General features: G+C 41.9%; 1 protein-coding gene across 1 annotated transcript in view; it reads right to left on the reverse strand.

Moving 5' to 3' along the window:
• Positions 1–13,512, reverse strand: part of LOC127585166 (collagen and calcium-binding EGF domain-containing protein 1-like) — a 169,435-nt gene that overhangs the window by 32,763 nt on the left and 123,160 nt on the right. The window contains exons 4-6 of the mRNA XM_052042381.1: positions 13,012–13,146; positions 8,185–8,322; positions 3,338–3,444 (exon numbers count right to left, since the gene is read on the reverse strand). Coding sequence (XP_051898341.1) covers positions 3,338–3,444; positions 8,185–8,322; positions 13,012–13,146 — 380 coding nt within the window. The remainder of the gene's footprint in view (positions 1–3,337; positions 3,445–8,184; positions 8,323–13,011; positions 13,147–13,512) is intronic.

Here is a 13,512-nt window from a genome sequence, read left to right on the forward strand (position 1 = left end):
GTGGATTGAGGGAAGGAGGGATTCTGAAGTGTCAAGAATTGGTGGAGGACACACCCGTCTGCTTCAGGCCACACTGGCTTCCTTTAATGCATCTTCTCTTACACAAATCTCTGCCGATATCTTACGCTGAATTCTGTACCAGTCTCCGCTATCCCTATTCTCCTGGCTAGGGGAGGCTCTGGGACAACCAATGCCACGACTTCAGAATTTTCATTGTAGTTTTCAAAGCTCTCCATGGCCTTATCTCCTACCAATTTCTATAACTTCCCCTAGCACCAGATGCTTCTGAGATTACTGAGTTCCTCCATTTCTTACCTCTTGTGCATCCAGCATTTTAGTCATCCCATTACTGATGCTCTTGCCGTCAACAGCCCGGTCCATCATGGGCACAGCCCTCCCCACCACTGACAGCATCTACAGGAGGTGCTGTCTCAAGAAGGCGGCATCTATCATCAAGGATCCCCACCATCCAGGTCATGCCCTCTTCTTGCTGCCATTGTCGGGCAGGATGTCCAGAAGTCTGAAGTCCCACACCACCAGGTTCAGGAACTGCTATTCTCCTACAATCATCAGGTTCTTGAACTGACCTGCACAACCCTAACCCTACCTCGGCAACACAACACAACATCTCTTGCACTACCATGGACTTGTCTTCAATTGTGTCTCTGTTTTCTTTTGCACTAAGGTCTTGCTTTTGTACAGTTTCTTTTCACTGTATTGTATAATTTTTATGTATAATTTATATTCTGTGTTGTTGTCTGTATCTATGTGCCTATGATGTTGCTGCAAACAAGTTTTTCATTGTACTGTACCTCACCATAGTTGTGCTCATGACAATAAACTCAACATGACCTGCACTTCCACAAGCTTAAGCTCAAGAATTCCTTCCTCCTCTTGGATTGCTGACACCTCCATCCAAGATAATTAGAATCCACTGGCTCATCAGGACAAGGTAATGAATTACACTTGTTTCCAGAAACAAGTTAACTGGCTGTGGTTGGAAGAACTGAATTTACATAACAACTTTCACTTACATACCACTTCTAGTGTAGTAAAACAACCCAAGGTGCTTCACAAGACAATCAAGCAAAAGTTGACACCAAGCCACATTGGGAGTCATTAGGATAGATGACCAAAGGATTGGTCAGAGAGGTAGACAGTAATAGCAGACCATTACAACGGGAGAGCCAGAAATTTGGCAACATAAATAGAAGTGTTACTGGATCAGGTAACAATGCACATCAATGATCGTATGATGAAGGGGTTGTGTTGAGCACCTTGGGCCTCTGTTCATTGAATTCTAGCAGAATGAGAGGTGACATGATTGTAACACAAGATTCTAAGGAGATTTGATGGGGCTGATGATGCCCCCTGGTCAGGGAACCTAAAACCAGGGGCATAATTCCAGAATAAGTGGTTAAGATTCGAGGAGGAATTTCTCCTCTCGGAGAGCTGTGAATTTTTTCAATTTTCTACCCTAAAATGGTTTTGGAGCCTGAATTGTTGAATATATTCAACTACAAAATGGACAGATTTTTGGTTTATAAGGGAGTCAACAGTTATTGGAACAGGGAGGAGAGTGGAGCTGAGGCCAAAATCAAATCAGCCATGATTTTACTGAATGGCAGAGCAGGCTTGAAGAATTGTATGGCTTACTCCTGCTCCTCTTATGTTCCAATGGGACTGAAGTGCAATCAGTCCCATTAGGACATGGGAGTGTTTTAAATAATCTCAAGTTTACAGACAGTGCAACATGGAAGACCGGCCAGGGCAGAATTGAAATTGTTGAGTCAAGTGGGTAAGGCAAATTTTGGAACGTCACTAGGAAATGTTAATAATATAAAGGCGTGGTACAATTACGTAAAAGTTTCCGAATAGCTATTTTAATCTTTGCATTGGAAATGGAGAGATGTTTAGTGCATTGTTTGGTAACAACCTGCACTTACAGGGAACCTTGAACTAATTAACAAAATGACTTTACAAATTAAAAACAAATCCTTGAAGACATCTAACAATATATGATATTATTTTGATGCAGTGTCAATGATAAATTCCAAAATATAGAGTACTAATTCATAATATACCCTCTAGTGTCGTTGGAAGAACACCTGTCTAATATCAACCCATTTACCCAACAATTAATATCATTGGACTTTCTTGAAGTGATTAAACTCGTTTTAAAAGTTGGTGGATCTTATATTTTCAAGTTCTCCATTTGGCATAAACAATCTCACAAACTTTCATGTTATAAGATAATAAACAGCAAAGTCTAAATCTGACAAGAAGCCATTCATATTCAAGGTGAGCAGCTTTAGCATAAACACCCATGAAGCTGACTAAAAATCTAATAATAGGTTGCTGACTAATCTAAACATAAAAATATCTTTATGTAGCACAACAAAAACGATGCTGAGCTATTTTTGTAAGTTAGCTGCAAGGCAGCTTCTGATTTTGAGTTACAAAAATTTGGCCAGGTCTTTAGAGAAGGGAAAAGAATCAACATTTCAGATCAATCACCTTTCTTCAGAAGAGTGTTTCTGTTTTTGCTTCAGATTTCCACCCTGCATTTTTTTTTTACTTAAATTGACTAGATCTTCCCCTGTTTAATGCAATTTGGCCCTGTGATCCCTCCCAAACAGGGTTAGGGTACACACAGTTGACCTCAGCGGCTTATGGTCCATCAAGCTGTATTGCGTCTGTGTTAAACTTGGTGCAACACAGCTCAGGCTCAGAGTACGACACTCTAGCTATCAGTAGTCCAATGACTCTCATTGTGATGGAGAATTGTCACGTGGACAAGGTATCAAAGTGGCAGATCCCAGCACAATGCTCAGAACTGCATTCCTAGGCTGCGGTTTCCTTGATCTAGCCTAAATTCAGTTTGGCTCAAAAGATTTCATGTTGAAACCCCACTCCAGGGTCTTAAGCAGAAACTCAGGCCACGATCCAATGCAACACTGAGGAAGTTCTACACTGTCAGGGTTGTCATCTTTCAGATGAGTCACGAAACTAAGGCTCCAAATGCCCTGAAGTGCTGATGTGAAAATTTCTTTGGCATTTATAAAAAAGAGCAAGAGAACTATTCCAGCACCCAGGCCAATATTTACGCCTCAGCTAATGAAGCATATTTCTGAACTGTAGCGACTGTTATGCAAGCATTGTGGCAGAGACAATAAAAGAAGTGATTGTTGTCAGATAACCTTTTTATTAATGCCTGAGGGATAAATATTGGCAGCACCATTAAAGTTAGTACATGAGCAACAGAGAGTAGGACAGGGTTTGCCAGCATGAATGGCAGGGTTATAAAGATGGTGCAGTGTAAATTAACACATATTACCCTCTGCTTGAGTTGCACCAAAGTCTGCTTCATCTGTAGAAACTCTTCACAAGTGACTGAACAAGTGCCAGCACTCATCAGGTGCTCAGATTTAATTGCACTGCTGTCTGAAAGAGGGAGGAACAATGAACACCTTCTTCAGTTAACCAGTCATGATTCCAGTATTGAAACTCTGGTGACATTACAGCAGGAGTAGTCCACTCTGCCCATCAACCGCTTTAGTCTGTTCTGTAACTCAATGAGAGCATGGCTGCTCTGATTGCCACCTCAACTCTGCATCCCCACCAAATCCCAATAACCTTTCACACCCTTGTTCATCAAGAATCTATCTCCCTCTACCTTAAAAATATTCAAACACAATACTTCCACTACCCTTTGAGGAAGAGCGTTTGAAAGACTCACGACCCTCTGAGAGAAATTTACCTTATCTCTTAAATTGGCAACCCTTTATTTTTAAAAAATGATTCCTAATTCCAGATTCCCTGCAAGAGGAAATATCATCTCCTCATCCACCTCATCAAGTTGCCTCAGGATCTTATATGCTTCATTCAAGTCTCTCAATCTTCTAAATTTCAGTGGATACAAAACTAGCCTGTCTAATCTGTCCTCACAGGAAAACACACCTATTCCAGGTATCCGTCGAGTAAACTTTTCCTGAACTGCTTCCAACATATTAACATCCTTCCTTCAATCAGGCTGCCAATACTGTACACAGTACTCCAGGTATGATCTCACAATATGTAACTGAAGCAAAACATTCCTGCTTTTCAGTTCAATTCCCCTCACAACAACTGATAATGTTTTGTACCTTCCCTAATAATTTGCTGTTCCTGCACTCTAACCTTTCATAAACCATATACCAGGTCACCCAGATCCCTCTGCATCTCAGAGCTCTGCAAACACTTTTCATTTAGATTTCGTGCTTTGTTCTTCTGTGCCAAATTGGATAATTTCACATTTCCCCACATTATATTCCATTTGCAAGATCTCTGCCCACTCGCTGAACTGCTCTGTATCCCATCGTAACCTTCATATGTACCCTTCACAACTTTGCATCATCAGGGAATTTAGCAACCATTCTTTTGTACTTTCATTCAAGTCATTTATATAAACTGAAGTCTATACAAATAAATAAAACAAATTTTTGAGACCCCAACACCATTGCTTCTGGCGCACCACTCATTACATCCTGCCAAACAAACCTATTTATGCCTCCTCACTGCTTCCTGTCAGCCAGCCAATTTTCTGTCCTTGCCAATAAGTAACCTTCTATGTTATGAGCTTTCATTTTCTGCAATTTCTTTATCAAATGCCTTCTGGAAATCTAAACATAGCACATTTACCAGTTCCCTTTTATCCAGAGCACATGTTCTTCCAAGAATCCAAGTAAGCTGGTGAAATATGATTTCCCTTTCACAAAACCACTTTGCCTTGATTTTTACTAAATGCCCTGCTAAGTTGTCATTGAGAATGGCTTCCTTACTCAACCTGCACGCCAATTAAGTAGTGAGGCAATGTACTACCCCAACAGAATGAAGCAGATCAGGAGAAAGATACCGACTCACTATTTTCCTCCATCCTACAACTTCTCAGCATGCTTGCCTCCCCTTGCCCTCTATCATCCTCAGTCTGTTGTGGAATCACAGAAACTCACTGCACAGATGGGGGCCATTTAGTCCTTCGCATCAATAGTGGGAGTCCAAAACTAGAGGGCATAGATTTAAGGTGAGAGGGGAAAGAGTTAAAAGGCACCTAAAGGGCAACATTTTCATGCAGAGGGTGGTTGGTATATGGAACAAACTGCCAGAGGAAGCTGTAGAGTGGGTACAATTACATACTTAAAAGACATTTGGACAGGAACATGGATAGAAAAGGCTTAGAAGGATATGGGCCAAACACAGGCAAATGGGACTAGCTCAGATAGACATCTTGGCCTGCATGGACGAGTTGGGCTGAAGGGCCTGTTTCCGTGCTGTCTGACTCTATGACTCTACAAGTGACCACAGATGCACAGAAATATGGTTGGCTGTTGAGTGGCAAAGCAGGACATTCAGTTCAGCAGTGGCAATATATGTTGGCCTTGCCAATGACACCCACATTCATGAATGAAGAAAATAAATTTGGCAGCAGTGCAAACAGAGGCAAGAATGAGTGAGTCCATATTATGGTGGTGCCTCTTAGTGACTGGGCATGGGTAATCTTCAATTGTCCTAGTTAAGTCCTGTCAAAGGAAGACGTGGCATTGGCATTAAAGACTGAATATAGTCACAAACATTCAATTGGTCTAACAGCATTTATATAGAAGAAAAATTTGTGCTTGGAGATTTCTCTGTGTGACACCAAAAAACCCAACGTTGTGCAGACCAATGTGCCTTTGATTAATTTTATGCACTATTCTGGGAGTGTTTAATGCCAATTGTTAATATAGCATTATCATTTTGCTGTTAGGTATTTGTGCACCCTTGTGTTATTTTTCTGTTATCTTGCCCAATGCCTATTGACAAGGCACTTTGCTGTCCAGTCCTGCACTGGAAGTCAAAAGAAAAATTGAAGGGGAAAAGTGGAGAATCAGGTGAATATTTGGGCAATTGAACATTTGCATTTGCCCCTGGAAGGGGTATTGGGCTGCAATGCCAAACTCTTGAAAGTTCAGGCATTCAGGGAGTGCCTGTACAGACACCTGCCTGGTATCTTCCTGCTGGTAGTGCCCTTTGCACAAGTTGCCTCCTACCCACACTGTTCTTCAGAAGCCTGTATAGCTTCCACTGACTCATCCATCCACTCCCCATCTATCACTCCTCTCTTATCATGCACTCATTTCTTGCCCACATTCCAATAGCTGCAAAACAGCTTTCTATTACGGAGTGACTCTTTAAGGGTTACTTCCTGAGGTCAGAGCCACTAACAGAAAAAGTCCGACCCAAAATGGTCACAGACTCTGAAGCAGAGCGGCATCATGAGGCAGCCCAATTGCACTGTTTGGGAGCTGATGCTAATGAATTTTGTGATTTTGTTTTAAACCTTTTGGAACAGCATTAGAAAGATTGCAAATACCGCAAAAATAGCAAGGACAAATGTCTCTGCATGAATGTTTTAATTTGATGATCAAGGTGTTTGATTCCACAGATAACTGAATCTATTGGTTTGGACATGAAGGGCAGTGGAAGATGGTGAGTGGGTATTGCTGTGAAACTGTACCTTTTTTCTGAAACGGCAGTAAATTGGTCCTGTCGTTTTTTGTTGTTTGACTAGCAGAGGGTCAGTTCCTCATCAGATGAGAATGGCACTCCAGAGGCTTTGCTTTTTCCGTGTTGGCTTTTACCGTGGATATGTTTTACTCTTGTAAGTCATCTACTCCAAAACCAAAACCTTCCCAGATCCATCTGCTTGTCAATTTTTTCTTTGTTTTGAAAAAAATCAACACTCGGATCATTGGAATTTAATTTAGCAAGGTGCTGAGGATTATGATGGGTAGATGGAGATAATAGACTCATAAGAAGTGAGCCAACTGAATAGTGCAATATAGCTTGAATGGCTTCATTGTATTCTTAGGTCATGCTTCAGTCTCTGGAGAATCTGTCCACTGAACCTATGGTGAATGGCGACTCTGTTCCTTTGAATGGAGGGGAATGGTTGCAAGAGAGCACATATAAGGTAATTTACAGTTACTTTAACCAGTTACATTTAGTTAAATGTTTCAATTGTTTAAAAGTGTTCTCTTAAACCATGTTATCTTTTAAAAATTATTTTAAAATCATTTGCTTTTTTAATAGTTTGTGATTTTCTTTCAATATTTCTGAACTGCATTGAAATACAGAAATATATTTTTTTACACAGTATTGACAGTTGGCTAAGCTTGGGTGGAAGTTGATGTTAACATTTGGCAAACTTGATAGGTGGGTCTTGATCAGGCCCCCTCCACAACACACAGGGTTCTGCCACAATGCAGGATCTCAGCACTGATGATCAGGCCAGTTTGGGAACACAGGTTGACAATAGGGATCTGCAAAGGTTAAGTTTGCACTAAACCTTTAGAGCAAGCATTGATGGTTCACTGTGGGTAGGGAATTCAGGCAAAATATAAAAGTTATGCCAAGCATTCAAAGATTAGTGGTTTGATCTGACATAGAGTCTTGCAAACAATTCTGGTAGCCGCACTTTTAGGAAAGATGTTTTGGGGAAGATGCAAAAGAGAATTAGGAGGAGGGAGAGAGAGAAAGAGAGGCAGGAAGAGAGAGAAAGAGATGTATGAGAATGATGCTGAAGGTTTGGGATTTCAATTTTGTTGAGAGATTAGGAAAATTTGGATTGCCTCCTTAGAACATATTTTAATTTAGTGAAAGTGTACAACATCATGAAGGGTTTTGAAAAATTGGAGGACCTGGATTGAATAACCACCAGACGTTAGCCACCTGGCAAATGAACCACAGAGGAGGCGAGCCTAATTTTTATGCAGTGTGTTCCTGTGAATTTGAATGCACTTGCTAAAACTAATTAGAGAGTCCTGCCAGTGAGCTGGCACAGGCATCATGAAACAAATATCACCCACTACACTGATAAATTCCATGCTTTGTGACAGGATTACTCATTGCTATCAGTGGCCTCACTAACCAGATGATTCCAATATATGGTAGGCAGGCACAGTGCATTCAGAACTTTATTACAGCAAGTAAAGTTGGCAAAACCAACTACCTTGATGGAGTCTTTGAACTTTCCTCGTTAATATTGAACCCAAAAGCTTTCATAACTCAATTTTACTATAATTGGAAACTGAGCAAAATCTTTCAAACAGTTAGTACTGTTTTCTAGAACTCATCAGATCAATCAAAAGGAACATTCACTCTTACCATTAAAAGCTCTGAGACAGGACTTGCCATCGATGTTCAAGTAAAATCCTTCTTGGCACTCACAGCTGTAGCTTCCACGAGTGTTAATACACTTGTGATCACAAAGTGTGCCGTTATGCACTGAACACTCATCTATATCTGTGGAGGGCAAGGGGAGACACATTATGCATCTCAAAGAAGGACAGACTTATTGTTCCTAAGACTACTTGTTATTCTCAGGGTAAAAATGACAAATCTGCATCCAAACAGAGGGCAGCGTAAAGCTGGTACCTGGTGCAAAGGCTCGAAGGTCTTTGGGCATCACATCAGCATTATTACCCAGAGATGATCTGGCCACTTTTGAATTTCATGGATTTATTGAACTACTGTGTTATTTAACAAGGTTATAGCAGTTTCCATTAGCAACTTTTGAAAGATTTATCCTTCCTACCACTCCTGACAAGTTTCTCAGGGCCCTGTTCTGAGAAAGGAGGTGTTTGTTGATGGATGCACCATGCTCAATTCCATTCAATACTCCTCAGCCAGGAAGTTGCCCATGCCTTCATGCAGTTAGACTTCAGGAAGCATTAGGCTGATAAGTGGCAAATAGCATTTGCCCCACAAAAGATCAGGCAATGATAATTTCCACGAGCAGAGAATCCAACCATCTACCCCTGGCGTTTGACTGCAAGACCATCACTGAGAGGCCTATCTGGGGGTCACCAATGTTCATAAACTCATCTAGACCAGTCACATAATATTGGGGCTCCAAGAGCAGGTCAGAAGCTGGATATCCTGTGACAAGTGAGTGACCTCCTTTCTACCGTCTACAAGGTACAATTCAGAATGATGATGGAATATTCTCCACTTGCTTGGATGAGTGCAACACCAACTACCAAGAAGATTGATACCATCCAGGTCAAACAGCTAGCTTGATCAGCACACCACCCAGCTACATCACCGCGGACAGTGGCTGCAGTGTGTACCACCTACAAGGTGTACTGTAGTTATTCGAAAAGACTACTTCCACAGCACCTCACAAACACAGGACTCTAGCACCAAGAAGGGCAAGAGCAACAAGCATGTGGGAGCACCACCACCTGCAGATTCCCCTCCAGGTCACACACTATCCCAGTCTGGAAATATTAAGTAAACCCTTCATCATTGCTGGGTCCAAATTCTGGAACCCTCCTCCCAACAGCAGAGCTGGAGTACCTTTACTGGAAGGACAATAGTGATTGAAGGAGGAGCTAACCACTATCTCCTCAAGGGCAGTGAAGTGATTAACAATAAATGCCGGCCTTGCCCACATCTGAAAAATGAATAAATAAAACAAAGTCTGCATTGGGAAAGCTCCTGATCTGTATGTTAATCATGACTTCCTCTGTGACCATATTGAACTCAGTATATAAAATTACACCACACTAACAGATATTTTATATAATCCCAGGGTTTATCAGTTGAAGGGACAAATATATTTACTCGTGTATTTATAAACGGAGAAATAGAGTAAAAATGCAGGGACCTTATGTTGAACTTTCAGAAAACACTTGAGTATTGCGTTAAATTCTGGTCACCATTATTTAGAATGGACATGACAATCCCAGAGAGAATGCAGAGAAGATTTAGTAAAATGGTTTCAGGGATAAGGAATTGTAACTACATTCTTATGCTGGACATGCTGGGGTTTTCATTGGAGTAAAGAAGGTTAGACAGAGTTTGGACAGATGTGCATGAGATCATTGCAGGTTTAACTAGAGTAGATAGAGAAAGCTTACTCAAGGACCAGAGGACAGATTCAAAGTGAAGGGCAAAAGATAGAGACGGGATGTAAGGAAGAGTTTGTTTTTACACAGGTAGTTTTGGTAGTGTAGCAGTACAGCGTCAGTGACCCGGGTTCAATTCCGGCCACTGTCTGTAAGGAGTTTGTATGTTCTCTCTGTGACTGCGTGGGTTTCCTCCCACATTCCAAAGACGTATAGGTTAGGAAGTTGTGGGCATGCTATGTTGGTGCCGGTAGCATGGTGACGCTTGTGGGCTGCCCCCAGAACACTCTACACAAAGATGCATTTCACTGTGTGTTTCGATGTACATATGACTAATAAAGAAGTCTTATCTTATTTTATTATCTGTTGGGGGGGTTGAGATAGAGTCAATTAAGGTTTGAAAATGATCATTAGATTGGAAAATTACTTGTAGGGCTCTGTGGAAAGAGCATAGTGGACTGACTGCAGTGGTTGCGATGAGTGTGGTGTATGGACTTGATGCGTTCGACAGCCCCCTATGTATCATAATAATTTAGTGAATCAAAAATGACATGAGGCACAAATGTACTGGATGGCACAGTGGTAAAGCAGTTGGCACTAATGTCTTGTAGCTCCAGTGACCCAGGTTCAATCCTGACCTCGGGTGGTGTATGTGTACACGTTTTTCTTATGACCTTGTGGGTTTACCCCAGTGCCCTGGTTTCTTCCCACATCTCAAAGACATTCTGGTTGGAGGGTTAATTGGTTACTGTAAATCGTCCCTCGGGTAGGAGAGTCAGGTGGGGGTAGTTGGGCATGTGAGAGAGAATAAGTTCCTGGGAAATAGGAGGAGGAACGGGATTGATGGGATTGCTCTGAAAGGTGGCATTGACTCAATGGGCTGAATCATCTCCTTCTATGCTTTAATAAAATATGGAATCTCCAACAAGAGAGAGTCTAACCACCTACCCTTTACTATCAATGGGATTACTATCACTGGGTTCCCCACCATCAGCATCCTGGGGTTCACCATTGACCAGACTCACCTCAACCAGCCACATATGATAACCAGCCTAGTACGATAAGATGGACTCTTGACCTCACAATCCACCTCGATATGACCTTGCACCTTATTGTCTGCCTGCACTGCACTTTCTCTGTAACTGTAACACTTTATCCTGCATTTTGTTATTGTTTTCCCTTGTACCACCTCAATGCACAGTTGTAATGAAATGATCTGTGTGGATGGCATGCAAAACACAGTTTTTCACTGTACTTCAGTACATGTGATAATAATAAACCAATAAACCAATTTACCAATTTAATTTACATAAATACTAGAGCTATGAGAGCAGATCAGAGGCTGGATATCCTGCAAAGAATGACTCACCTTCTGACACCCTAAGGTCTTCCCACCATTTACAAGACGTAAATCATGATCACAATGGAAAACTTTGCATTTGCCTGGATGAGTTCAAAACTAACAATTCTCAACCATTCTAAATATTCACTCCCTCTACCACTGATGCATGATGCCTGCAGTGTGTACTATCTACAAAAGGCATAGCAATGACTCAACCAGGATATGCCAATAGCGCCTCCCAAACTCACGACCTCTACCTCCAAAAACAACAAGGACAGCAGGCAATGGGAACATCAACAGGTTCACCTCTAAGATCCACATCATCCTGGGCCAGAAATTACTTCCCATTCCTAATTGCCCCCAGGAGGGTGGAGTTGAACTGATTTCTGGAACCATTGCAGTCCTTCTGGTGAAAGTGCTCTCACCAGTGTTGAGTAGGTTGCTCCAGGATTTAGACCCAGTGACAATGAAGGAGCACAGATACCTTTCCATGACAGGATGGCGTCCAACGTGGAGGGAGCCCTGCAGATGGTAGTTGTTCCCCTACGCATGCTGGATTTGGCTTTCTTAGTGGAAGACGTCATGGGTTTGGGAAGTGCTGTTCAAGTGGTCTAGTTAAGTAACAGCAGATGTAGCAGTGATTTCTGGCACTTCCAACCATGTCCATGTCCCCAAAGGGAAGAAGTAAAATCACTACAGCAACACCACAAGCTCCTGAGGGACGCAAAAGAGATTTGCTGGAATGGCATTAGAGTTGAGGAATATTTACAAGGGATGTTTGATCATTCTCCTTCAAACAGAAATGTTTAAGAGGAGATATAACACAGAGAGAAAGCCTGAAGGGTTCTAAATAGAGTAAATAAGGAACAACCATTGATTTAAGGGAAAATATTGCTATAGGTGACGTCAAGTTCTTTTATTGCCTGATTCCCCATCGACTTCCACCATCTACAAGGCATACACTGAATTTAGGAGCATGATATCATACTCTCCACTTGCCTGGATGAATGGAGTGCCAATAAAACTCAGGAAAGGTCTCGCCATCCAGTTGATTGGTGTCTATTCACCATCCCGAATATTCACTCCCTTCACTCCCATGTCTGCAGTGTGTGCCATTGACATAGGTCCAGTCCAACCATAATAGGCCAAATGGCTTTCTTCTGCACAAGAAGTTTCCACAACAATGTGCAGACTTAGCCAGTACATCATGGGCACATCCCTCCCCACCACTGAAAGTATCTACATGAGCTGCAGCCTCAAGAAGGCAACATCTATCATCAAAGATCCCCACCATCCGGGCCATGCCATCTTCTCACAGCTACCATCAGGCAGGAGGTACAGAAGCCTGAAGTCCCACACCACCGGGTTCAAGAACAGCTACTTCCCTTCAACTATTCAGTTTTTGAACCACCCTGCATAACCCTTATGACTACCCCAGTAGAGCAACACTGATGAGCACTTTGACCACTTTGCACTACAATGGACATTTTTGTTCTAATTGTGTGCTTTCTTGTATAATGTTTGTACAATTTATGTTTAATTTATGTTTTTCTTATGAATGTTATGTCTCTAATGCCATGTGGTTGTGATGCTGCTGCAAGTAAGTTTTTCATTGCACCTGTGCACACATGTACTTGTGTATATGACAATAAACTTGACTTTGACTTCAAGCATTTGCAGTGATAAATGGCACCCAGGGCTGCAGCATCTGTATTGTCTTAATAAAATTAAAGATCTCACCCAGGCAATATGGTGTCTGATGATTTCTGTGGCGCTCTCGGTCAAAACGATATCCAGGATAACACGTACAGACAACACGTCCAAAACTGTCAGTGCATTGCTGTTCACAGGGTGAGCCAGCACAGACATCAGTATCTGGAGATGAAGAAAACACCAAGTTAGTAATGGGAGCTCTCCATGAAAGTTCTCACCAATAGGGTTTGATTGATTCAATAGCTTCTGCTTTGAGACATCCCATTGCATAGCAATGAAGATTCAAGTGACCAGGTGGCACTGCCGTTAATTTACAGAAAGAGCAAGCCTGAGCCCCTGTCAAATGTTCCAAAGGCAGGAGCTCAAATCCCACCCTGGCAGCTGGGGCGTGTTTAAATTTAGTGAATTGAATAATTTTGAAAGCTGGTGTCAGTGATGATAAAACTACCAGGCTTTCATAAACACCCAGAGCAACGTACAATCTGCTGGCAGAACTCAGCTGGTCGAGCAGCATCTGTGGGAGTAAAG

This window comes from Pristis pectinata, chromosome 32, assembly GCF_009764475.1.
Source record: "Pristis pectinata isolate sPriPec2 chromosome 32, sPriPec2.1.pri, whole genome shotgun sequence".
Lineage (NCBI taxonomy): Eukaryota > Metazoa > Chordata > Chondrichthyes > Rhinopristiformes > Pristidae > Pristis > Pristis pectinata.